Genomic DNA, 26,652 nt, shown 5'->3' with positions numbered 1-26,652 from the left:
AGAGCTCAGATCTGCTCGCTTACTGTCGCCGGTATTTAACTGAACAAGTGTACTATGTTGTGTGGCACCTGATTAGGCAGATACAGCATTCTGGAGCCCGATAGCTGTTGCCAACAACCCCTCCAGCCCTCACCCCTCCACCATCACTATGTCCTGTCCCACTTTTCTCTCTCTCCGTGTGTGTAACAGTCTCCTCTCCTCCATCTCTAAAGCTCCTGGATCCTCGCAGCACAGGTGCAGGACTGCAGGGCTACAGCCCACAAGCCACGGATGCTGAAACAATAGAGGCGAGCCGGCACACATGCAGAATTACAACGCCTCCATTTCTCACACTGACATAATCCCCATGTTTTATTTGTCCCCTTGTAATTCTCTTTATATCTTGGGCTTATGTTCTTTGGCATTCATTCAATCCCAGCCTCGGGACACGGTGCTCTACCAGGCCCATATGTGTGCCTTGCTCCACTTAACGCTTATTAGTTCCTTTGTAACTGTGACTAAACTGGCACGTCTCAGCTGGGAGATGTGCCGGCTTTGACTGACAGTCCATGTCTGGATCCTCTACTTTGAGTCTCACGCAGCGTTGTCAAGCAAGGGTTCTGTCAAAGCGCCCCTCACTCTGCTGTCACAGTCACGAGCCACAAAGGGCTGCAGACGGTTTGCAGCTCTGACCACATGTCTCCGAATTACCTAGGATATTTACTCCACACATTATTTCACACTTTACTGTCTCTCCGGTGCCGATTTACACCAAACTCTCAAAAGCATGTTTGCGGCATGTTCCCTCTTTGCTTCAGTGGGGGGAAAAAAACCCTACTGGGGACATAAAATAAGGCATTTCTCATGCTTTCATTTTGGCAAGATTGCCCGAGAGAGAGGGGGGAAAAAAGCAAGACTTGTGGACTGCAGTCAGATCAGTCACTAAAATTACACCGAGAAAGCTTTTTCAATAACAGCTTGATATTAGGACTTCAGCATGCTGCTGATGTATGTTATCGACAGAGAAAATCTGTTAAGTCTGTGCCATGTGATGCCAACAGTCTTAAATATTGTTTTCACAACTGTGCAAGCTAATTACCTTTAATTTTTCATCTGTGCTCCAAGGGTTGTAAGAGTCTGTGATTAGTGATTCATTACTTCTCATTACCTGGCCTGTCAAACTGTTTCCTTTACTTATTCAAGCTGATTAGCTGTACATGCCCCTGCCTCTCCCAATGCAGCTGAGAGAGAGACCTCAAACAGTATCTGTAGACAAGCAATGAGTGGAAGAAATGATGAGAAGGATAATAACAATGATATGAGCAAGAAGAGAAGATATGGGGAATCATTTTGGGGGGGAAAAAAAGTAGACACTAAGAGTTGGTGTGTTTCGAAAGTTTACTTTATCATCAACATTAAGCCTAACAAATAATAATTAAAAGAAAATAAAACACCATTCGGATTTCAGGCCCTTTGATAAAACTCACGTCAACAGTCTACGAGAAGGCATTTCTGCTTTTTCTCTCCAGAGAAAGGTTATTTATAGGTGTCAGAAAATTAGAATTGATTTACTGCAGGTAAACAGGATGTCACTCTCCATAAAAGGTCAAGGTGAGCCAGAGCTTGGGTGGATAAAATACAAGTAGTGGCATCACCTGCAGGCATTTCACTTAGCTTTGACAGGCGAGTGAAACACATGCAGGGGCTTGGTCAGATGCAAACTGGCTTTTAACATGAGCTGATAATAATACAATGAGCCCTTGACACTGGTTACTGTTAAAAAACATGGTTGTTCTCCAGAGAGATAAGCCCTTACCGCAAACAAAAAGGCTGGGAATGACATTGACAGTGACAGTGAGATGTTAGCTGAAGCATTCATCACCATTAAGAGTAATTAACAAACTTCCCAGGCATTAATTAAAGGGCCTTGCTTTAAGGGAGAGCGTGCTTAATTAGGAGGTTTGACAGGATGAGGCTTTAGGGATGATCCATATCCGGAGCATGTTGGGCGGACACAAGTTATAGAATTTCCAGGAAACTTCTTTCACTTTGTTACCAAACTCTGTGCCCTTGGTCAACTCGGATGATGGACTGGTTTGGCCTGATCTGATTTGACATGACTCTAAAACGATATTGACAGGTATGACAGGCCTCTGATTAGGCAGTCGGCTGGAGGCTCAGACCTTGTCACCTGTCGGGTGGAGGGATGAAGGGTGAATGAGCAGAGGAAGAAGATGACACAGAGAGAAACTTAAGCGAAAAAAACTGCATCAACAAAGCTGACCGGGTACATACAGAAACAAGAGATGCCTTAAAAAAAAATCAACATGTATATCAGGTCTGAGGCACCTGCTGAAGTGTTTGTGGAGAACTCTATTACAAAAACCAGAGGCTTTGAGGATGACAAATGTGTATCCAAAGAATCTGTGATTGGATCGGGGATTAAGGGGCTGTCGTGTCCCTGATGGGAAGCAGGCACGAGACAGACAGACTGAGAGACGAAGAAAGAGAAGGAGACGGAAAGGAAAGAAGGGTGGAAAGGGGAACGTAAACGAATGTCAGGCGGCCCAGGCAGGGAGACAGAGTGGCAGAGTGGGTGGGCTTTGACAGACACATCTCACACAAGCTGACAGCTCCGTCAATAGCCCCAGGATGGCCACCGTGATTGACAGCTAGCAGGTGGTGCATGAATGGAGTTGTCAGGCAGACTGTCAGTCAGAGTCACATCGCTGTGGCTACAAGGGCCCCGGCTGAGCCGGCACACAGCTGCCCTAGGTGATCTCTGGGTATGAAGGCAGGCTATTGGCACAGGCAGCTGAGGGAGCTCAGATCATGTTAAAGCTGCAGAACATGGCAGAAGCAGCACATAGTAGCTTTGTTGATCAGGCCTGTACAGCACTGGTGGGGAGATTGGCTACGGACACACACGGGTGGGTCCATTAAAAATAGAAATAAATAAATAAAAATGTGAAAAAGCAGAAAAACCCATTTGAATGCACTATCAATGAATCTCTGCTGTTCTTTTTTTCTTTTCTTTTTCTTGGTTCTCCTTAATTGAACATTGCTCCGGCACGAGGGCATGAAGCATAGGAGTTAATGGGCAATAATTATATGTGAGAGAGGCTTTTTCCCTGGAGTGGAATTCAGAACAAATGGAAGCTCCGATGTGCAACATTCTACTTCATTACATCTGCTGCGATTAAAGGCCGAACATCTGGCAACATATCCTGACAGATAGACAAGACTTCTCAACTGGAAGGAAAATAGGCCGATATTTACAAAAATGCAACACTGGGTATTTGCTGGATGAAAGAACAAATGCTTTGAGCAGGCATGGTACAGTCTCCCTATAAGACAAGTGTTGGACCCGTGGTTGCATGTAAACACAAATCATTTGGACACTTTTGATAAAATAAATGTCACTATGTACTTTTTGCTACACTTCACATCACAATGGGTTTTATTATTTTAGGCAGCGTCTTTTGCTACAGATAAATACGTACTGTGGCTCTTCAAGTAAATAGTGGAATGTACATCGAGGTGGGCTGTTAACATCTTTTTTAAACAATCTCAATCATCCTAACCCCCCTCAAGGTGAAGCTTAAGCAATAATCAGAACTGTCTGTATCTGCAGTTGCTATGACAACATCAAGTCCCACACAGCGATGTCACGCCGTTCTGGTCTTTTCCAGATGCACTGTTGTCTCCCGCGACACTCAAAGGCAATCTGGAGGGCACCTGGGGCGTGTGTGAGCGTCGGAGACGGCGGTCAGGGTAGAGGCTGTTGTCAAAGGGCTTGCGGTGGACGCAGAGGACGTGGGTCTTCAGGTTGCCCTTCTGGGAGGCACTGTAGGGACAGTACCGACATTGGAATGGCTTCCGAGCTGAAACAAACGAGAAGGAACAAAGATAAATATCTAGACTGACATTCGTACTCTATTCAGCATCTCCGGCTAATGCCGGGTTATCATTCAGATGACAATCATCAGAGTTTGTCACAGTTGACCACTATACACAAATCAAAGCAAAGAACTAGCTCTGGATTATTCACTGGTTGAATCTGAACATCTAAAAGGACAACTTGTGCTTTTTTGGATTTCTTTCAGAAATCTTCTTCAAGGTCTTAAGCTGATTTCAGTATGCGTAAAAGGTTAAAAGTAAAAGTTCTGCAATGTGATAAAACGTTAAGTACATGCAACGGTGAGTGTCCACACTACTTGACTTTCATTTTACCGTTTTAAAAACGTTTCTGGTCATGTGATATAGCTTTGGCGAATGAGGCATGGCCACATACTGATCCCTTTGAGCAAAACAGGAGGTGCATATTTACAACATACTACAATTTTTGCATTTACAACCTGAAACAGGGTATCCGTTGGGTCAAAAAAGCTGGACTTGCTGGAGTAGTGTGAAAGCCTGGTGTAACAGTAAAAAAAAAAGGTTTCATATTTTAAACAAAAGCGCACACGTATGGACGTGGCCCTACTCTCTTCAATGACAAAGTCCCCCAACTTGTTAGTTTTCTTTACATACTGACATTACCACATACATCGGCACAATGTCTGCCAGTAGCTAGTCTGGTAAACCTACAACTGCGTCTCTCACTTAACTGAATATCACTGAAAATACAGAAGGAGGATCTTTGAGAAGCAGGTTCAAACTAAGCTTCTCAGACTCAAAGGAGATGCAAGAGTGTGAAATCTAAAAAAAGTGCGGTGTTTTTTCCCCAAAATTCAAAAAAAAAATTCAATAAAAGATACAAAAATGTATTAGTACTTCTGCACAAAACGAAGAGAGTTACAATGAGACAAAGACAAAAGCTATCTTGTAAGAAATAGTTTTTCTTTTTAGTCAACTATCTAAAAGTTAAAAGGAGAAACAAGAAAATAATATCTGACACGCCAAAATGAAGAAACTTTGTAGCTGGTGGGAAAGTTTGTGAAATGTCCTCCTCTTTAGTGAATACATGCCAGTGGAATTTGGGTACATGAGTTTGTTTAAAACCACAAGCCATGATAACCATTTGGTCTCGTCACATGACTCACGATAGCCTCGAAGGTCATGCTTTAATTTGTGCATTCATGAACCTGTAAACTGGATTCATATAAACTCTGTATAAAGGCTCTTTCTTTTTCTGAACTATCAGGAAAAGTTTAACTGTTTCAATGGTTTTCACTCAACATCACTACTAGTTACAGAAAAGTGGAGTTAAGTTGACTAGCTTGGCATCTTCATCATCATTTTCAGTTTAGCACAAAACAAAAGCCGTGACACTTGAATAGCAGGCGGGATTCTGTAAAAAGGCCAGCAAGTTCTTGCTTATTATAGCACATTTCCTACTCTGGACACAAACACACACTCACTCACTCACTCTCACACACACACACACACACACACACACATGGATAAATAAATGTGCACACAAGTGTTGAGTCGAGGAATGACAGACGTCTGCAGCTGGACGGGAACGAATGCCAAAGCTTCCTGTCTGTCCACCTCTTTAGTGGCCGCTACATAGCTCCGCCACAAATTACGTGAATGTGTTCAACATAGCACACCATGTACCCCTTTAGGTGGAAACAACAAAGCGTGTAGTTAATAGCTTCCAGAAGATAATCTGACCTCAATAAAAATCAGTATGACACCAAAGCCTGGAGGTGTTGCAAAGATCAAAAACCAAAAACTCAGCTGGGTGACTCATTTACCTCTCTACCTAGACAGCCATGTGTCCTTGTTCACTGCTGTGCTATTTTTGAGATTCTGCCTCACTGAACGACGTCCTCCTTTCCCTTCACACATCAGTGTGTTTTTCTCTGATTCATGGTTACAGTAAACCATTATGTATTGATGTCATTTGACATCATTTCCCAAAAACTGAGGGCTGTCTCAGCCCTTTCACCTTGCCCGTCACTTCCTCTCTATCACGGTCCTCATCAGAGCAGAGACAGCTGTACGCAGCTGAACGCCCGCTCCCCAAATCTGCATAAAAAGGTGTTTTTTGGGGGGGAAAGTGGGAAAACTCACAGAAGGTGCGAGCAATAAAAGGTAATGCTCCATCTGTTGGTGTATAATAACCTGATGGCCATAAAGGACACACACACATTCCCACAAAGCGAGTACGAGGCCTGACACGTTTGAATATCATCAGGATGACACAGAGGGGTTTGTTCGTGTGTTTGTGAGTGTATGGAAGTGGTTTGGAGCAACAGTGAAACAAAAACTGTGTCAAAATCTAGGTAGAGAACAGTTTGTACTGCGCTCTCAGCATCAGCTATTTCACTTTTCACTTGTTAATCGGGAGAGGTAGAATAAGAGGAAACTGGGTGGATATCCAAAACAACGGAGATTTGAGACTGTGTATTGCTTTTTTTCATGAACTAATTTTAACCCGCTTTCTCAAATGTCACACCGTCCGTTGTAACTTGATAAACTGAACAGATTTTCATCAATCTTGTTAAAATCCCGTTAATGCACTCAGACAATGGGAGCAATTCTGTAGCTTCTCATAAAGCCAGTTAATATTAAGCCAAAAGCTCTTATGTCTACATTAGTTGCTTGTTGCCCTGCTTGTCCCCCCATATCTGCCTCTATTGCCTCACTTTCTGCCCCCCCCCCCCCCCTGATTGTCTGCTGTTCTTTCTTTCCTCCCACCAGAGGAGAGGGGAGGTCTGAGAGAGGGCAACCTCCAAATAAGTTCCATTAATCACAGGCCAGAGTCTAATGTAACTAATATTTTACAATTAGAGGAGACAGCAATGGGATCAGAGCCATCCATCTCTTCGCCACATGATCCTCGACTCGAAGGCTGCTCAAACCACAGCCTCTGACCAGTCACTTCCATTCAGATGAGCACACACACAAGGATATAATGCACGAAAGATGGCTGTGCTCGTGTGGTGTTGAGAGAAAGAGTGGAGATCTTTGTATTCTGAAAAACAGATGAATGTGTGCTGATTTTGACTCCACGTAATCATGCTGTATATGATCATTAAACTATGCACTCTTGCAGAATTTTGGGTTATGTGCGGATTTAAGCATAGTTAAATGCTGTTAAAGGGATTACTTGGGTAATCCTAACAAAACATTAAAATGAGATAGATGTTTAAGGTTAGGATTATGCTGCCGTTCATATCCGCACAGCATAAGTCAGTAAAGACTTTGCCGCATGAAAGGATGCAAGCCATAAAAGGAGAGTAAGACGTGCAAATTTAATTGGCATGATGTTCAGCTGCCTATTTACAACCGCAGGCTGTAATCTGATGTCGGAATGAAAGGTTAATTCTGCTCTATTTCAACTTGAGACTCACGTCTTCGCTGAGGATATTGTGCAGTTGGTCAAGTTCATTTGTTTGTCTGTGAAAATAATTAACGGTAGAAATATGCAGTGATATCAATTAAAAGCTTTCAATCACAGTTCAAACCTGCAGGATTCAGCCATGTTTCTCCATCCGTTTTCCCACTTTTAGGCATCACCTCCACAATTTGTAACAATGTAGTGAAATCACGTAGGTCACATTATTCCAATCACTTCATTTGAAGCCAAACTGAAACTAAGCTTGCCTAAATTGACTTTTTAAGAAAACTGTATGTTCACGTTTGGGTGAAGTGCAGAAGAGCTGGGTCACTTTCCTGTAAACTAATGAATGTTTACGACACTTACAATTGCATTTCACCTTGGATTTTGTCATCAAAAACTACTTTTTTTGGACTATTTGTGTCTGCCACTTAAAATGTCTTTCTTATGATGTCACCTGGTTAGACAATCTTCACCGCGGGTCATGTCTCTGTTATTTTTGTATGTTGAGAAGTATTCCCTGACAAAAGCATATGAAGTCATCAGTCGACCTCACTCTGTGGAAAACATTCAGGACAGCAAATGATGTAAGCATTTCTGAGTGGAGGAGGGACTTTATCAGACAAGACAAATATCTGATTATGAGATACTGGATAGCAAGAGAGTATAAGATGTGTTGGTTGGTGAATTTATTCCCTTCTGGTAAAAGGTCAGTTAACCTGTTGGCAGATCTCTGTGAGAAAAAAGAAAAAAAGTTGAAAAGTTGGCATTTAATAGGGCTGAAACCTCATTTATCAGTGGCATCAAACATTAACACCTGTAGACTACAGAGTTGGTATTAGATGTTCAACTGTTAACTGATTTTAGAGTATTTAGACATATTTTAGATGTTTTTCCAGCATTGAGGGTGAACAACACATCCGTTTTTGACACTGGCACATGCATCAAAAAGTTTCAACTGACATCCTACATGCATATTTGCGTGACGTTGTCCACATTTATATGTTTGCACCTGCATACATGATGTTGTGTTTGTGTGTGCGTGGGAGCGATGAGTGTGTCACAGGCTGAGATAATGACCATGATGACAGTGGTGGAGCCAATGGGGGCCAGAGGAGCTGAATGGTGACGGATGACACAGGCCTGAGCTCTGATGGCACACAGACAGTGAGTGATGACTGCACATCCTTCCCAGCGCTCCACCCTTCATTATCTCTATGGGGAGAAGCACGGCACAAAGGCAGGCCGCGCTGCCCTCTTGCTGCCCTCAAACGACATCTGCTCATGGAGACAGCCGCACAACCGCTCCTCTTTCACCTCCCTGTCGTTCCATCTATCTCCATCTATGGTGAGCTTTCTCGCTCCTTTTCTCTTTCCTTTTCTCTCGCTCTCTGTCACCCTCTCTGCGGAGGGTATACAGAGGTCAGACAATGAGATAATGACTCACCCCTTTCAACCTTTCATTTCAGGGCCTTTTCTTTCCCCCTGTCCACCGTGTTCTTTCATTCTTAATCCTTTCTTTATCGATCTTCTCATATTCACTTGTTCTCATGCGTCTGAGAAGCATGATCTGATGCCACTGACTGAAGACACTGCTGATTTGTTTAACTGGTTCTGTCTTCCTACAAACCTCAGGGCATCCACTGCATAACAAGACACTATTATTCAAAAAACAAAACAAAAACAAAAAAACTGTCCCAATTGTGCCTATGAAATATTTATGCATAGATGATAAATACTTCGCGGCTATGCAGCGTCTTAACTCTTAAAGTGGTAAATGTCGCCATCTTGTGGTGAAATCTGAACAGTGCAACCTTGAAGACGGCGTTGAAGACACAAGGGAGGGCTGCGTGAGACTAATGAGCATGCAGACAGGTTCAACCAGAGGTCACCATCTGGCCAATTACCACTGCTGGCACATCGGAGCCGACCTGAACTGTCATCACAAACACATCACTCCATGTCCAAACTGCCCAGCAATATGTCACCATGCCACTCGACGTGCCATACAGTATGGAAAAGACAGGGGCAACAGTAGACAGCTCCGTGACAAAGCCACCTGGTCATCACGGTAGACAGGACAGACTGCTGGGCCACCTGCTTAGTTTCAGTTTTAGAGGACGCTCAACGGACTTTCAATGTCAGCTAAGCATTTCAGCGTCCGGCGTGACTGACAGGTGCTTATTGCATCTTTGGCAATCTGATTCCTAAGGGACGGAAAATACTGTATATGGGATGAATCTGCAGTGAACAAAAAGGAGAGTATGCGTCAAATGACGATTGCAATGATCCGATTGATGAAAAACAGATGCGAAAGTTGAAATAAAATCTGCAGTATGTGGGAAAAAAATCATGTGGTTTCACGATTCCAGCTGTTCTCAGCTTTCCGAAGGAAGAATTAGAACATGATTCTTCACACGCAATCCCAGATTTGCAAACTTCTAAATGCTGTCACATTTTTTTTTATCCATTTGGCATCGTATAAGACAAAATCAAAGGCAGAAACATGAACAGTAGGGTGATTATGACAGTAGGCAAAATAGGAGGCTTGTTTTTTTGGCATATTATAATAACCATCTGTACAATCAAATAGAAAATTACATCTTGCCGTTAGAATCATAAAGAAAGGGAACAGATGTTAATCCCTAATGGAGTTGACAGGCACTTTCCTGTCTTTCACATGAACATATTGAGTTTCTGAATAAGAAGGGGATCAGAGGGAAGGTGTATCATGTTGCACTCATAATACATGCATATCAAAGACCCCAGCTGTTGGATTCCCTCTCCTGAGAGACAGCATTATTAAATCTGCACTCAGCAAGCATATCACACCAGCACAAGATCTTAAGCCTCTCCATCAGTGGGCTCCATCGGCTTGACGATTTGTAACCTATCACACAAGGAGATTATATCATCCTTTAAAGTGTAGAGGTAATCAGCACCACACACCTGTGTCTTATTTAGCCCTTATTTGAGAGATCAGAGATAAGATCTGGGAAGAAGAAAAAAATACATAAAAAACCCAAGTGCTATAAGTATAAGGGAAGTGTGCTGTTCATAATTGGCATGATTCACACATACTCACATGTGCTCTTCTCACTCCCGCTGTTAGGTGATGAAGGCTCAGATACTGCCAGAAACTTTTTTAGGATGCCTGTGACAGAGTCCTAGTGGCTGAAAGTGTCATTGGATAATGTTTACCAGCGTAAAAAACCAGTGCACACTGGTAAACCGCTTCACTTGTGAGGGTTTGGAGTAAACCATCCGTCTCTCGATAACAAGAAGTTGATCTGCCAGTGTTTGTCCACTAGGTGGCAACATATACCTTCAAAACCCGGAGACACCAGCAGCTACAGCTTGATAACAGTGACAGCTGCATTCATTGTATATAATATAGAAGCTTATCCTCACCTGATGCAACATCGTTCTCTATGCTTCCCCCGCCGTTCAGACTGTGTGCACTAGCGGGAGTGCTGTTCAGGTTCCCCTGGGATCTGAGGAAGGAGAGCAGGGCACCCTGGTGCTGGAGTGGATCTCCCTGTCCTGGGGTCAAGCTCTCCAGAGAGGAGATGGGAGATTCAGCCGCAGCTCTTCCCCACTGTCCGAGCTTGTTTTGTCTCCTTTCACCAAGACCCTCAAGATCAGCACTGGCCTGTCCCTGCTCCTTTGACTCAAGGGCATCATTTTTCAGCATCTTCCACATGGCAGCGTCATCGTTTTCATCCTCCCTCCCTTGCTCAGATTTCTCAAATTCACCTTCATTATCGTGACCTATAGAGCCTGCGTTCTGTGAGTTCATCTCTTCTTTTGATCCCTGCACTGAAAGGTCACACTGATATGCGGGTTTCATACTGAGTTCAGTTGGTGCATTTGAGTAACTTTGTAGCCGGCGGGTAATCGAGGACGAGAGCCCATTACAAAAAAGGCCAGACATCTGCACCAATGCAGCAGGAGACACGGCTGGATGAGAGGGGGCAGACTCCGGCCTGACGGACAAATCCAGAGGCTCGTACTGCGACTTCCTGGTTTGACCAGGCGACGCACTGTCTACACCTGCATCTTTGTCAGTAAGGTCAGATGGCTTGTTGGCAAGTTGGGCTTTCTCACTGTGGCCCTCCGGACTGAGGAACTGACCTGGAGCTGGGCTCCACCCTTCCCTGGATCTGGGTCTGAGCTTGACATTGGGGCTGGAGCTCCTGCTGCTGCTGCTGGGCTGCAACGGAGAAGAAACATCTCGGTTTTTCTGCCAGTGGTTGAAGTGATAGCGATCCAAATGGAAGCCAAGCAAGGCTGTCTGCGCAGGGGTGTAGTCACTGGAGACTGGACACCTGTAGACTTTCTCACCTAACAATAACAGACAATAACAGCAGAAAACATGATAGAATCCAAATCAGATTAAGAAGCTATGCATATGTGAGACATTCTGAGTATTCTGCTCTGTATGCTCCAGGACCAGTTGTCTAAACATGAAAAATGTTGCAATCTCACACCAGGCTGAGTTGAATGATTTAAGTGCTGCCCTGCAGTAAATCAAGCTTGTAATCAGCTTTCAGCTCCAGTGATCCATCATCTTACAGTATGGACGCCACCACCATGTGCAATAAATACACCCAAAGATGTTAACACCAAACAAGATTCTTCCAGAAATAATAAACAGTGAAATTGTTAAGCATCTAGAACAAGGCAGATGTTGCAGACAAGAGCCTCATTCCATCAAAGCCAGTAAGTGGGTTTTCCAGTCAAAAATAACGAAGTCCAACACGTGAGCAGTTCTGATTAACCACGCCATCTACTGTAGCTTGGTTTATTTTTGCTTCATACTTGAAAAATGGCATGTTGGGAACATAATTCAAAAAGTACAAAGTGTGTTATTGTGGAGAATGACAAAGGGTAATTTTTCTCCTTTTAGCCAGTGAATAATATCCATCTGGATACAAGATTTGATCTTGCACGCCATAACTTTTAATCAAAAGCAATTTAAATGTCTTCTTCCCTGTGTTTACCTACACTTTCATCCTTAGAGCGATCACAGAAACATCCTGCAGGGTTAAACACACTCTCTGTGACCATTTTGAGTTAGTGATTGTCTGAGACCTCTGCCTTGCACTGTCTTTAAACAGCCCAGCTGTTTCGCTGCCATTCCAATTACAGTAAAAGTCATGCGACGCCATTAAGCCACAAATATTGGCAGTTTATTGCCCAACACTCTCCTGGCATTTGAAGGTCAGGTCATACATTATACTGTGTCTTTTAGGGATGCGTCTGGGATAGGGAGATAAACCCACCACCATTAATTTAATTCTATGCATATTGATGCCTTATTGTTCTTCTTTAATGGACTAATACCTGAGTTACAGCAGTGATTCATCCCCACCACAGAAATATCAATTTCATACACCTCAAGATCTGACCCTGAGGTAATTCTCCGGGGTAAATCTAAATCTAGTGATCTGTGGTAGGAGCTTTACTTTGTTTCCAACTTTAATAGGAAAACTGTCATTCTGAGCTGAATGGTAGTAAAAGGCGGGCTGTTTTTCCGTTTTATTATTATTATTAGTACAGTTTACAAAACCGTAAAATAACACCCACGTATTAATTAAATTGAGCTCTACCTAATGAGACTGAAAAGTTGCAGGTGAAATGGAAAAATCCTGCCCTTGAACTAAATTCAGTCCCCCGTATTTGCACCATATAGGCTTGTGTGCGCCTGCGTTGTGCAAAGTACGCTTAATTTAGTGTCTGTGTACATTAATAGTGCGTGAGAACGTGCATGGGTGTGCAAGAGCGGGAAAGAGATTTCCATGGTGCCACACCCTTGTCTCCAGTAACAGACTAAAAAAAAAAAAAAACCCAAACAGCTTAATGGAAGTCTTTCAGACACGCTATATATTTCAATTATTCTGTGGCTTAAATTACGATGACATTACCGGGCAGCTCCAAATGCAGAAAAACACATATATCTGACCTCATCTTTCAGCGTGGACCTTCCTAAACCCATTTGCCGACGTACATGAGAGCGGTAAAAAACAACACAAAGACCCAAAGACTCTGCCTTTTCTCTCTTCCTTTGGATGAGTGCCATCTTTGTGATTGCCTGGTTCATGCTAACTTAATCAGTTTAAGATTTACTTACAGTGCCGAGGCTCACATTATGTGAGGGGAGTAATTTTAGAGCTTAGATTTATCAACCAAAACTCCAATTACTGCATCATTACAAACCTCAGCCTCTCTCACCTAACACAGAGCATCTAATGAAGTGATGCGTATGAGTTATCCGCATGAGTTATCTGCTCTTTCTGGATGTGCACGGTGGAGGAAAGAAAAAAAAAGAAAGTTGAATGTATAAATAAATAAATAAATAAATAAATAAAAATAAAATAAATGCCTCAAGTGAGCTGTGTCTGTGGAAATAGCATGCAGCTGGGCTTGGACAAGTGATTCATTTCATATGGAAATGGGCTTTAAGATTTATAGCCATATATCCCCGTCAATGCAATCATGCTTTCACATATTATTTGCTTACATGGGCATCTGGCGGTTATATTGTGGATATCAAACTCTATATACAGTGGGGGGCTTTTGCTCTTTCTCTCTATACGTGTAATCAAGCACCTGAAATGCAAAGCAGAGATACATGGTGGCTGGTTTGGTTTAAGATGAAACAGAGTGAGAGTCGCACACAAGACTGGTGAGAAAAACAGGGGCACCAGATGTTCTTTGATGTTTATAATAGCATATATTATTAATATTAATTAGACCACATAGTCAATGACGCATTTGGGACGTTTCCAAGTCAATTAAGCCAAATGGCATTCAGGAGACGGCGGAACAATATTTCAAGGCAGGTGTTCAGAACTCCCTGGGTAAATCTTTTTATCTGCATGCTAGGAAAACAAGCATTTTGAGCTTAATTTGAGACTCATATCTGCAATAATAATTAAAAAGAGGATTAAAAGACAGAAGTGAGAGGCAGACAGAGAAGCCAACAGGTAATCAGTTTAGACAAACCAGTCAGACTGACACATCTTTGAATGAGAGATGATTTTCTTAAGCCAAGACTGAGCTCGATAAGGACCCATTTAGTTAAAAGATGCTTTTAATGTTCGCAATCACAAATAAAGGAGTGATGGAACTAGAACAGCTAGATGAAAAGTGGGTTGTCATTTAGAAAAACTAGCTTTATCTGTGTTTCTGGGTGAAACAGTGCTCATGTTAGCATTCCCAGTTATATAGAGGCTTACCACTTCAGGCGCTTTGATTTGAAATGCTTACAGTAAAAGTAGCACAAAAGCAGGAAATAAAGGACCTAAAATATATGGGGGACAGCATCCTTACATGGTATCTGCTCATTGACCTTGAGGTTAACAGTGCTGAATAGGACTAATTAATAACTGTCAACGCATTTTATAAATGTTAGGCATGTTTTTTTATGCAGATCTGAGAGCTAACTGGTCCAATGTAGGTCAGAGGCTTGCAGCATGTATCCTTTATGAGTTTACCATTATAAGACGAGCCGTTATTCTTAATCCACATTATAATTAAAGCTGAAGTAAAATTTTTGAAATATGTCCAGATTGGATTTTGAGAAAAGTAATTTGTAACATGGCTCCTATTAAAACTGAAGTGGGGTTTCAAGTTTTGAGATGCTGGACATTTGTAGTTACAAATCTAAATCTGGCAGCGTATCTGAATGTATCAAGCATAAAAGGGCTCTCTCGCTCTGACAGCCATGACTGTACTATATTTGCTATCCATATTGCGAACATCAATAACTTCATGACCACCATAGGCTGACTATGAATAATGCAGCCAGTAATTCTGGACTAATCAATGTTCCTCAAGCTGAACATCTGGCAGTGGTAATTCGTCCTCAGCATCTCCGCTCTCCTGAATTAGAAAACACTCTCTCCCTCTCTCTCTTTTCCTCCATGTCCAACTATCAAGACAGACAGACTTGATCAGTTACAACCCCCCACCACTGAAAAAACTTATCCCTGCTATTAAACCCTCATCAAGTGGTGCGTGCTCTCCATATGTGTAGGATTTACCTATCTGTCCCGCAGCAGACCTGTGCGTTGAGCCAGGGCCAGCAGCGTGTGATTGTGTTAATTAATCTGTCATTGTGAGCACAGGGAGCAGCTGCAGAGGTCTCTGGGATATATTGTCAGAGCTAAACAATGCGGTGCTAAGCCCCCAGAGTGAGTCTACCATTACACAGGACTAAGAACAGAGAGAGGAGAGGGGGAGAGAGAGCCTGCTGGATCCATCATTGACTAAAGCAATGACGCCTGACCTTTACAATGAATTAGTTTCCATGCTTAATATTGACTGAAATTAGAGTCTGATACTGAATGTGCCATCCCAGAACTGTGCGCACTCAAATCCTCAGCTAGCCAACTATCATAAATGTTTCTGGAAGTGACACCGTATGGTCGTAGAGATAGTGGAGAGGAGGGAAAGTGCAAACAACAGAGCTTGAATATGTTCCTTAAAGAGCAACCAGAGAGGGATTTGGGCATAAACTGCAAGCATTTACATGTAAATATGCAGATACCAGTATCCATGCACAATATGGAAACAAAACCTCCAATTGGATTAGACCTGATCCATTTATCTCAGCTATACGGACATCATTTAAGAGGATATTGGATCAAATCCCAGGAGAACCGCACTACTTCAACACTGGAAGAAGAAAAAAAAGCAAAACAAAAAACAAAAAGCATAAGCATACGCAATGAAGAAATCAAACTAAGTTTGGATTCATCTGCTCTTAACAACACTGTCACAGTAGCAGTAATTTAGGCTCATGATAACATGTTAGCAGGATGCCATGACAAGAAAGGCATCTTTCCATTGAGCCGAATCGTTCTAATCACCTGGTGGAAAAGAACACTATCAATAAAAATACCAGGTGGTAGATCAAATCATAAAAATCACTGGGTGGTGTATATCAAATCATTAAAAACACCAGATGGCATGCATTAACATCTTGTGCCCCCGTAGGCAAGGGGTGGGGATGTGACAGATATAAAATAGAGGGTACTAATTATTCCCACAATTCCACATGATGCCATTATCTTTAAAAGGAAGACAAAGTCCTTGCTGTTGACAGTATCTGTGGTGTGTTCTTGACCCCGTGCTTCCTGTCTAATTGGATAAAAAAAGACTGGCATGAAACTGGGAATAAAAAGAAAACTACCTTAAACGTAATTTTATATTGCGATATGAAATATGCTGAGACCGCTTGACTTCTTGTTCCTGCCGTCAACAAAAATAAACCTAATAAGGGATTAGAGGATGACGTCACAGCGGGATTATAATTTGGGAAATTGGACTTTGAAACGCTTCACTTCTGAGCTGCAAAAAAACAACAACAACAACAACAAAAAAACTGAGCTGTGCTCCTTGTTAAGTGTGGATTTTCAGAAAATGTTGCATTTCTTTTGTGGCTTACCTGCAGCTGGAGAGGGAGATTGTGGTCGATGGTCAAGGACACCGGCAGAGTGGGCGTTCTCTGCTTCTTTGATCATCTCTGTTGACCCATGGTGGCTCACGCTGCCCGGGCTCTCCGGTCCACTCACGGCCTTGGCGTCGGGGTCAGCGAGGTGCAGGTTCCCATCGTCCACAGAGAGACATCTCTCAGGCAGGTAGGAGGGGCACTGCTGGTGCTGCTGCTCTTTAGGACTGAACATGTGTTGCTCAAGAGCCAGGCTAGGGGTGATGATCTGCCAACCTGCGTAGGTGCTGCTGTTGTTGAGAGCATCTCTGTTGGAGACGATTTTCTGCAGATACTCCATACCAGTGGAGCTCAGTGGAGGAGGGAGATGGTTTAAGCCCAATAAAGAGCTTTCTGCATCTGAGAGAGGGCCTGGACCAGAAGAAATCATCCTCCCTATCATCTCTCTGACCTTCATATCGGTGCCTGCTGTGGCCATCATGTGGTTATAATCTGGCAAATCTGCTCTGTCAGGTGGAAGGAACCTGTTGTGGATGCGAGAGATGTATTGGGAGTAGAGGTTGCGCTGATGGTCCTGCGTTAGGCCACTCATGTCCACAGAAGAGTCGCGCTGAGGGATGTTACTTTTAGCAGCCAGCTTATTGAGATGAACTTTCATATGGTTCTTGAGAAACCAAGGCTCCTTGAAGCGACGGCCACAGATCTGACAGCAGTGCTCGAAAGAGTCCTTGTGTTTCCTCATGTGGCCCTTCAGAAACCAGGCCTGGCTGAAAGTCTGGCCACACACCTCGCAGGGAAATTCCCCAGCAGGCTTCCCCTTATCGCCAGACCCCGTTGCGGGCTTCTGTCCTGGGCCAGAATCTGCCGTTATGTGTGCCATTTCAACATGGCCGATCAGCTCCTCCTCATGCGAAGCAGCAAACTCACACAAAGTGCATTTATAGGGTTTGTGTAGGATCCTGATGTGGCGCTCCAGCTCCTGCTGCTTCCTGAACTTCCCCTTACAGAATGAGCAGCGGAAACCGGCGGTTTGGGCTTGGATGGACTCATCTGGGATGGTACTAGTCTTGGGAGAGGTGGATGCATGTGGTTGTAGATCTGCTGCACCAGAATTGCTGGGAAATGTGGGCTCTGCTGAGACGGTACTCACGAAAGGCTTCGGAGGCTGGTTCATGTTGGACGCCTGCAGCTGCTGTTTGCCAGCATGACCTGCTCGCATCTGCCTGTCTCTAAGAATGGCCCTTTCCTCGAGCTCATGAAGCAGCCTGCTCTCCTCCCTGATCCTTCCCCGGCCTTTACCCAGGATTCCTTGTTTGTGCGTACGGAGGTGTATCTTCAGGTTGCCCTTTTGTGCGGCCCTGTGGTCGCAGTACGGGCACTTGAAAGGCTTCTCACCCGTGTGGGTGCGCATGTGCAGGGAGAGGATGCTGTTGAAGCGGAAACGCTTCCCACACAAAGGGCAGGGATACTTCCTGTTCTTTCGATTGTCCTCCTGGGTAGAGTTTGATTGGGAGATCATGCTTTGATTGGTGACTCTCAGAAACTGAGAAAGCTCCACTCTTCCATTCATACTACTGAGAATTCTTGCATCCATGATTTGATTGGCCAGAAGCGCCATCTGGCTCCTAATTGGGTGGGTGGACAGGGTAATGAAGCTGCCCTCCCAGGGACTGGCTAGTGTTACAGTATGGTGGTCAGGGGGATCTCTCTGAAAGTCCAAAGCTCTACTGTGAAATGGAGTCAGAGTTTGCACTTATTCAGTTGAAACAGGATGTGGATTCATGTTGCTCAGATGAAGCCTCTGTTTGTTGCTGCTCAGACCTATGGAGAGAGTAAAAGCAACATTAAGGCCTTCTGCCGCAACATACTGCATAAATATCGATATATTATTCAGTTATTTTAATTCCAGCAGGAACAGAATCACAAGAATAGGCACAATTAGTGTCAGTGGAGTTATGTGCTGTCAATGAAATGTGTAAATCTCTACTTCTGCAACTGCTTTGTAATGCCAGTGATGCACCACAAATAGGTCAGGAAATAGAGCAAAGTATGTTTTGACTCTGTTCATCCTGTGTTAAGTATACCTGTGGTTTTAGATTATTGTTGGAGACTGTAAAAATGCTGATTATGTCTAACCACAAAGGCTTCCTCAACAAATATCTCGTCTTTAGTAAAAGCAAGGGTGAGAATCTTGTCTTGATCTCATTTTGTAACAGCGCAATTTGAAGACTGCACAAACATCAAAGGCTATCTGCTTTTACTTGCCCTTCTTTTTTACTTCAAGTCTTTGAAATATTTGCATAAAATATGAAATATTAAAGTAAATAGTTAACCTTTTTTCAGCAGGACTTCTGCATAGTTAAATAAAACCTGTAACAGAATAATTATGTCACAAGAGTACAAACAAAAAATAAACAACTTAATGATGGACACAAAAATCCAAACTGCACAAAAAAGGAAGGGTATCCAAATGGAGAGAGCCTCGCCATTTGTATAATCCAACTGCAGCAACAAAACAGGCTTCAAATTCTCAGTGTGCTACAATGGTAGAGGTCACATAGGCGAGCCCCGCACAGCTCTAGTGCAGCACCAAAGGGCACAGAACAAAGGCTGCACTGTCCACCCCGAATTAACACAGGCTTACATCATCCTGGACTGCAACCTCAGTCAGTCACGAAAATGATGTACACAAAACCACATAGATAAAAAGTGAGCAGGCCGTGAGACGTGTTCCACGTGAGCTACTCAGAGCAGAACAGAAATCAGTCGTGGACGATTCTTCTGTCGTACCTGATAGAGGGCAGAAAGAAACGTCTGCAGATTGTGTTACAAGATGCAGACCCACTTCTTGTTTGGAAACCTGGTGTTCCACCTCAGACAAGCCACATCAGAAAACAAGAGGCGGCGTTCACCCTCCTCCCACTTCCCACTCTCTTCTAAGGATTACGGTCATTACGGCTATTATTGCATTTGCCTCTATTAATGTCATTACTGTACTGTGGCCTTGAATGTGTAATATTGTACAGTGTATCCAATTTGGAATCTGCGCCGAGTCAATAATGATTGATCGGACCCTGCTTGAAATGGCTTTGCATCTGCAGCGTTTTTCTTAAATTACTTTGACCACGGTGTGTTTCTTTTATTGAGCAGTGCCAGTGCTCTTTCTTATCTGGCTGTCACATCGAGCCACCACAAAGACTGAATTTAGCAAATTATAAGAGAGCAATTCAAACTGTATGCACTACTTATTAGAAACAAAAGGTACCGTGACAGTCTAATGACTCCAAAACCTGGTGTCGTGTCCCTGCCAACACTTCCTGTTAATTAAATGAAGTAACTGCCCCAGTCCTCCAAGAAACTATAAACTTTTCCCGAATCAAGACAGTAGATTTAATGCGACGGAAGGCTTCGTAAATAAAAATGTTTAATCATGAGTCTGGGCCACCTGCTGCTGCATAGCAACCTCAGTCAGTTGTGAAAATGTTACACATAAAACCACGCAGATAAGAAGCTGGCTGCAGCCACGGCTGGTTTGAGCAGCGTGTCTGCTCGGAGCTCAGATCAATGTAAGGATATGGGGCTGACCTAATCACATCTGACAGGGAGAAAGTAAGCAAAGGATATTAGCATATACTAGATCCAGTTCATATTTGGTAAATTAGGATTCCTCTGATTAACGAAGCATAGAAAGGAGGCATAACCCCCTCATCACTTGCGTATGTGTGTGTGTGTGTGTGTGTGTGTGTGTGTGTGTGTGTGTGTGTGTGTGTGTGTGTGTGTGTGTGTGTGTGTGTGTGTGTGTGTGTGTGTGTGTGTGTGTGTGTGTGCGTGTGTGTGTGTGTGTGTGCGTGCTTGAGGGGGAGCAGGTTTTGTTGGAATAGGTGTAGATGGGAGTTGGGCCGCAAGGTGTTTTCTCTGTCAGAGAGGATTAGGCTCTCTTGGTGCAGATTGAAAGAGAGTTTGATTGTTGTGAAGCATTGTGACACAGTAGCAGTTCTTGGGTGCGGCCGCACATAGACGAAAAAGGAGCAGGTGTGATTTAGCACAGGCAATAACAGAGAAACCAAAATGTAACACATGCAAAGACAGTTAAAGCAGCCATGGGAGCTGTGTATTGTGTATTGAGGATGATTTTGGTTGCGTTGCGTTTCTTCCACTTTTGTCAGGCAATTACATGTAGGAGTCGACCAACGAGAGAATGGAAACATTGTTACTGGGTAGCATATTGTCAGTGGGGATGGGTGGACAGTTTTGTAAATGCACAAAGAGGCGACACTGAAATGGACAACATGAAAGTATATGTGTGCTTGAGTTTTCTAACTTTCTCAAACATCTGGAGAAGACAGACAGCAGACAGATGTGTGGTATGTTTATAACCTCTATAGTGTTTGATGGATCCACTGATGTGATTCTGCCTCCGTCAAAACTATTTCCTGTTTCCTAAGTTAAGGCTAAAAAAAGTACAATGTCCCATCGTAAATACAAACATGCAGCTAAATATGTTAAAGTACCATACATGACTAATTTCATGGTGTATACATTTGATATCTCAAGATGTTTTCACTGGCTGGTGTTTGTTCAAGATTTATAACAATAACCATGTTTTAAACTGGTGATTTTGACATAATTCTGTGCAATGACACTTTGTTCATCTCCAAAAGCTAAATTGCACTGTTGCAATCACTCATTATTATAAAGTTGTATAGAATTATTGTGAAAGGTTTTACTATTGGCAGGAGTGATCTTCTGATCAAAAGTGTTGTTTTTATTAGTTTTTGCAACTTGTGCAACATTCTTCTTTGCACAATCAGTTGTAGGAGCTAGAAACCGTCCTCATATCAGAGATAAACCCTTTGTTCATTTGTTCGGTATCTTTGAGTCACTGACTTTGACGCTCCTGTTTCAACAGATGATTGCAGATAAAAGTCTGCTCTCCACCACAGGCTCGTAAAAGATATATAACATCTTGCTGCAAAATCTGAAAGATCTGAGCTTCCTTTAGCAGTAGAATCGGCTCTGCGCCTTCTTATAGACAGTTTCAGTGTTGCAACTCCAACCCAGTCTGGGGTCCAGGTAAACAACGAGGTATCTGTCGCTCTCCACCTGTTCATCTTGTTCGTGCTCTTCCGAAAATCCACTCCTCTCCGCTGTCTGATTAACATTCAAGCGAAGACGATTGTTCCCACATCATGTCCCAAAGCAGGCTGCTAACTCTCTGCACTCAGCCTCCTGTCCAACACTGACACACTACACAAAAGCAGTTTTCTGAGTATTTCAGGAGATGACAGAACTCTGTACATCTCATACTTTAAATAAGAGTCGGGAGAAACGGTACACGCCGCTATAACACTTGTCTGCTGCTGACCAGCCTTCAGTCACACAAACTGCGGTCTGTTTGTGAGGTCGTCGATAATCCAGGCTGCTCTAGAGGCATCCACCTGTGTTTCTTGGAGTTGGTCACACAAGAGAAATCAAAGAACACAACTCTCACAGAGCCACCTGCTTTGTTCAGATTAAAGTGGGCTTGCTGAGGCAGGTAGATGATGGATGGAGGGGTGGGGAAGAGCAGTGCTTCACTGACTTTCACAGGATTGACACCTATTTGAGGCAGAATTTCCCTCAGTCACGCCTCAATTCCACAGTATGTCTTAATCCATAATTCTAATTGATATACAAATAACAGCTTCAGGTGTTATCATCAATAAATGAATTTCAGTGCAGATAGATGGAAACTTTGCTTCAGCAAAGCCAGAAAAAGCTCATTTTAGCCTTTCAGACATATACGAAAGTGAAAACGTATCACTTTCCTACTTTGCTCTTGCATACAAGAGTTAGTGGAGTGTTAGGAGTTAAACTCACCCAGTGATTAATACACATGGATATGTTTAGCATATTACAGACTAGGGCTGGGCGATATATCGAGATTTTAATATGTATCGATATATTTTCAAACACGATATGGTACGAGACAATATCGTTTATATCGATTTAAAATTTATTTATTTTTTTTTTTTTTTTAATGATTTTGATATAACTTATTTTGTAACTAATTGACTTGAATGTTTTATTTGAGATTTGCACAAATGTTTTGTTATTTTCACAACTGTCAACCTCAGTGGAAAAGTCTGCCTGTTACTGTCTACATTGTATTAATTGCACAGTGTATTTTAATTTAATTGTTATGCAGGAAAGAGATATTTGTTTTATTTTATTCAAGAAGCATTTTTATTCTATATATACAGGCAGTTTATTTTTATTTCATTTGTTTTATACATTTTGATATTGTGCAGATCTCTGTTAATAAAGGAACCTGTGTGACATTTGGCACGAGGCTTTGTATTAAAACTGACTGTTTTTTTAAGGGTTTGCCTCAGAAAAAAATTAAGCTAACAGAGATGCTATGCTATAATGCTTTGGGGGAAACCCCAATTAAGGCACAGAAAAAATATCGAGATATATATCGAGTATCGCCATTTAGCTAGAAAATATCGAGATATGACTTTTGGTCCATATCGCCCAGCCCTATTACAGACCAAAGGTTAAGTTTAGAAAGTATACACAACTTACAAGTTTTAAGTTTCACAGATTGCTGTGAACTGTGATGTCATCACATGTACACAATCCTGCACGATAAACTCACAGATGTGCTGCCATCTCTTTTATGTCCATAAATTGTGAGACCACCACACGTTGATCAATGTACATATTAAACATTCACTTGTGAAACTGGGTTGAAAGTTATGAAAACATTCAAAAATTCCTGAGATGCCATGACATTCCAGGCAGCAAAAGGATTCTGCCTAATTAACTATTACAGGGCAGGTTTATGTGCACACAGTAAAAGCCTGATGTCACACCCTCGCTCCACTAGCATCTCACTGCAAGCCACACACCCACCCACCGGAGCAGGCAGCCAATCAACCTGTGGGACACACTGTCAGGGGACAGAGAGCCTGTTCAAGGAAGAGGGCAGCGGTAACACAACTGCCCACCATGACCCGCACAAAAGATAGCCCCCTTATACTTTCTGACAGTCAGATTAATGAAACCCTATAGGAACTACTCCGTAGGCCCCCCAAAAGCCTGACGGAGACAGAATAGTCTAACCAGCACCATTCATTACTGCGGGAGTACAGAGCACACAGAAAGAGCACACACAGCACTGACAAACTAGCTCCTAGTGAGTAATAGCTAAAGAACTCATAAAGGAATACATACACATTTGTTGTGGGCGCCGTAAATCTATGCCACTCCTTTTTACAACTATCAAAAATCTGGCTTGTACCCTGTAAAAATAAATCTGGCATGCATGTGGCGCAGCAGTGATGTGAAGTTCTTTGGGTGTCAGCCTTTTCATATGTTCGGGGAAAGAAGGCTTTCGATTCATTTTGTTTTTGTCTCCGGCAGTAATGCAGATTAGTGGCCTTAAACGCAGGGTGAGGGGAGAAGAAGTTCCTGTGGCAACATACTTAAAGCTACAGGGCATATCATCTGCAAGTCAGAGTGAAAACAGCAGGTTTGCTAAGAGGCCACCAGCTGTGCTTGTACCCATGAGCCGGTGGAAAAACCGTGCTCTTACATGTCAATACACCCTGTTTTTTTCTTTTTGCATCTTTTTTAAATTGCAAAACCTCACAAATCCTGTTAATGTACGAGGCAAAGACATGGAGATGGCACCCGTGGGTGATATAGAGGAAACATGCGGTATCATATTCACGTAACAGTATAAGTAAGTGTGTGTTTTATATGTAAACTTTGCATTAATAGCCTTCCTCTGTTGTTCTCAATAGCCTTCACACATAAATAAGAGAGGTAAATACGCATTTAACTGTTTGTCATCAAGCATGCGCAAAGACTCCCACTCTCATACATTGTCTCCCCCTCTCGCGCTCTCCCTCTCTCTCTCCTTCTCTCCCTTTCAGGCGCACATGGCACGTGCATATAGAATGTATTTTAAATCACTAATGTGTAAACAGTTGCTCTTGTTTGCACAGACCACCTGTTCTTTCTGGACACAAACAAAGCTTTGGCGTATGACAGGGTGAGTTAACAGTGTGAGGTGTGTAGGGGATGCCTTGCACAAGAGAAGCCTATCCACATGGTGTAGGCTGCATCAGATGGTTGGGCCCTGCGTGACAGCAGCCAGCTCCAACACAAACTCACGCAGATCTCAAAGAACGGCGCCTCCTTAATCTGCGACATACTGGCATGTTTTGCCTCCTCGATGAGAACAACTTCCCCTGACGAAAGAGATGCGAGATCGCCTCGTCTTCTCACTTTATCGTTTAACTCGACAGACCTCCAAGCTGTGGGCAGAGAAAGCTTGTTTTTGACATTTGTCTTTCGCATCACCCAATATTTGCAAATGTGGAAGGAATGGAGGAGAAACTGGATCCACTCTGAGCTGCAAAAGCACTTGAAGGCACTAAAGCAAAAGTCATTAAACGAGTCATCACAAAATCACAGCAGGACTCTGGTAATGCCACTTACAGTAGCTCATTAAGCTATGGCATCCACAGGAAAAAACTGAAAAACAAAGAGCATAATCCAAGGCACATTAACTGGGCTGATAATTCAATGAACTCTCATTTGGCAGCCATCTTGCCCTTGTGATGGTCTTTTTTCAGCCTCAGCAGCAGAGCACAGACCCTTCATGAAGTTCCTACCTCTCTCTGCCTCTCTCTCTCTCACATACAAGCTCCCTCTCTCCCACTCTCTCTCTAAAACAACAAAACATCCACCATTAGACAACGGGGTACCAGCATAATTAGAAAATGACTTCCTTTGCAATCCAAGCTAAGTAGTTTACACACTGTAATTACAGGGACAAAATCATCTTTTCATCATTTCACTGATTGAGCTCATCAACCCAGTGGGATCCCAGGACTGTGCTCAGGCAACATCTGGGCTAGAGAGAATTAGCCCGTAGTCTTACACAGTGTCAAGCAGGGCAGCGTGAACACCGGACACGCCAGCGCACGGCACCTACCTTTTGGGATTGTGTGTCTCATCGGGACATTAAATCACAAGCGCCATCAAACTGTCATGATTCAGCAGGGCTGATTCAAAGTTCACCTGGTTTGGCACAATAGGCCAAAGCACAAAGCACAGGCACACTGCAACTGTCTCTGTTTTCCCACGCTTCCAAAAAGTCCCGTATCAAACTCTCACTCCCCTTCAGCTCACTGTTGCACTTGCAAGCCGAGGCACTGGAGGCTGACCTTGGTGCACAACAACGCATCTTTTCACAGAAAGCTCTGTTTACTGTAATTCGCCGCGTGCCCTGAGCCTTGACTTTTCTAAGAAGCGCATGCAGTCCAGGAGTTGAAGGTGAAGTGCTTCGGTTCGTCCCTGTCCTGCGGAGGGGCCTCTGACTGCCTCTGTGTGTTGGCAACAGAGGTAAGTGTTTAATGTGGCAGCTGTTAGCCTCGTGGATTTTCACTAATCACTCTCTCCTGATTACTCTGATGAGTGTATGATGCTCTTAAATAATCAACCCGCAATGAAAAAAAAAAGAAAAATAATTATCATCATCTCCCTAAGTAGTGCAGCTGCACCCGCCTGCAATAATTACAACTAGAACAGGGCGCCTTCTCTCGTCACTTACAACCACTTATTATTAGAGATAACGCTAATTGGTGCAGTGGTGAGCGACAATTCTTCATGGGGTTCGTCGTAAAAAGCCAAACCTTGAAAGTTATGGCACATTAGAGGTCTTAAAGCAAAGGTAGGGTATTAAACATTGCATGCTGAGACACGCCGATAATCTGAGCCGGGGGAGTAGTAGACGTCCTATCAGTAGCCCCTTGGTTTCCTCGCTGCCTTGCCCTCACTCCACCCTTCCCCCACGCCTGGTATCAGCCTGGCAGACACAATTAACATTTTCATAAAAACAATTCCCTGCCTCCAATAGTCCAATGTA

The 26,652-nt window shown here is 43.2% G+C and overlaps 1 protein-coding gene across 1 annotated transcript; it reads right to left on the bottom strand.

Moving 5' to 3' along the window:
- Positions 1 to 1,444: 1,444 nt before the first annotated feature.
- Positions 1,445 to 24,932, bottom strand: LOC133444512 (uncharacterized). The gene is made up of 5 exons (XM_061722352.1): positions 24,894 to 24,932; positions 21,788 to 21,881; positions 16,728 to 18,482; positions 10,685 to 11,617; positions 1,445 to 3,863 (listed from the first exon to the last, which is right to left on the bottom strand). Exons 1-5 carry the CDS (start codon positions 24,930 to 24,932, stop codon positions 3,628 to 3,630), a joined length of 3,057 nt encoding a protein of 1,018 aa, XP_061578336.1. The 3' UTR covers positions 1,445 to 3,627.
- Between the last annotated feature and the right edge of the window lie 1,720 nt (positions 24,933 to 26,652).

This window comes from Cololabis saira, chromosome 5 (genome assembly GCF_033807715.1).
Source record: "Cololabis saira isolate AMF1-May2022 chromosome 5, fColSai1.1, whole genome shotgun sequence".
In the NCBI taxonomy this organism is placed as follows: Eukaryota; Metazoa; Chordata; class Actinopteri; order Beloniformes; family Belonidae; genus Cololabis; species Cololabis saira.
Note: the sequence above shows the minus strand (reverse complement) of the source record. Positions and strands in the feature narration are given on the sequence as shown.

Coding starts and splice junctions, on each gene's coding strand:
- LOC133444512 (XM_061722352.1), bottom strand. CDS start 24,932: ATGTCGCAGATTAAGGAGGCGCCGTTCTTTGAGATCTGC. Junction 21,882..24,893: donor CGCCGTTCTTTGAGATCTGC/GTGAGTTTGTGT, acceptor AATGTTAATCAG/ACAGCGGAGAGGAGTGGATT. Junction 11,618..16,727: donor ATCTCCCTCTCCAGCTGCAG/GTAAGCCACAAA, acceptor TGTTATTGTTAG/GTGAGAAAGTCTACAGGTGT.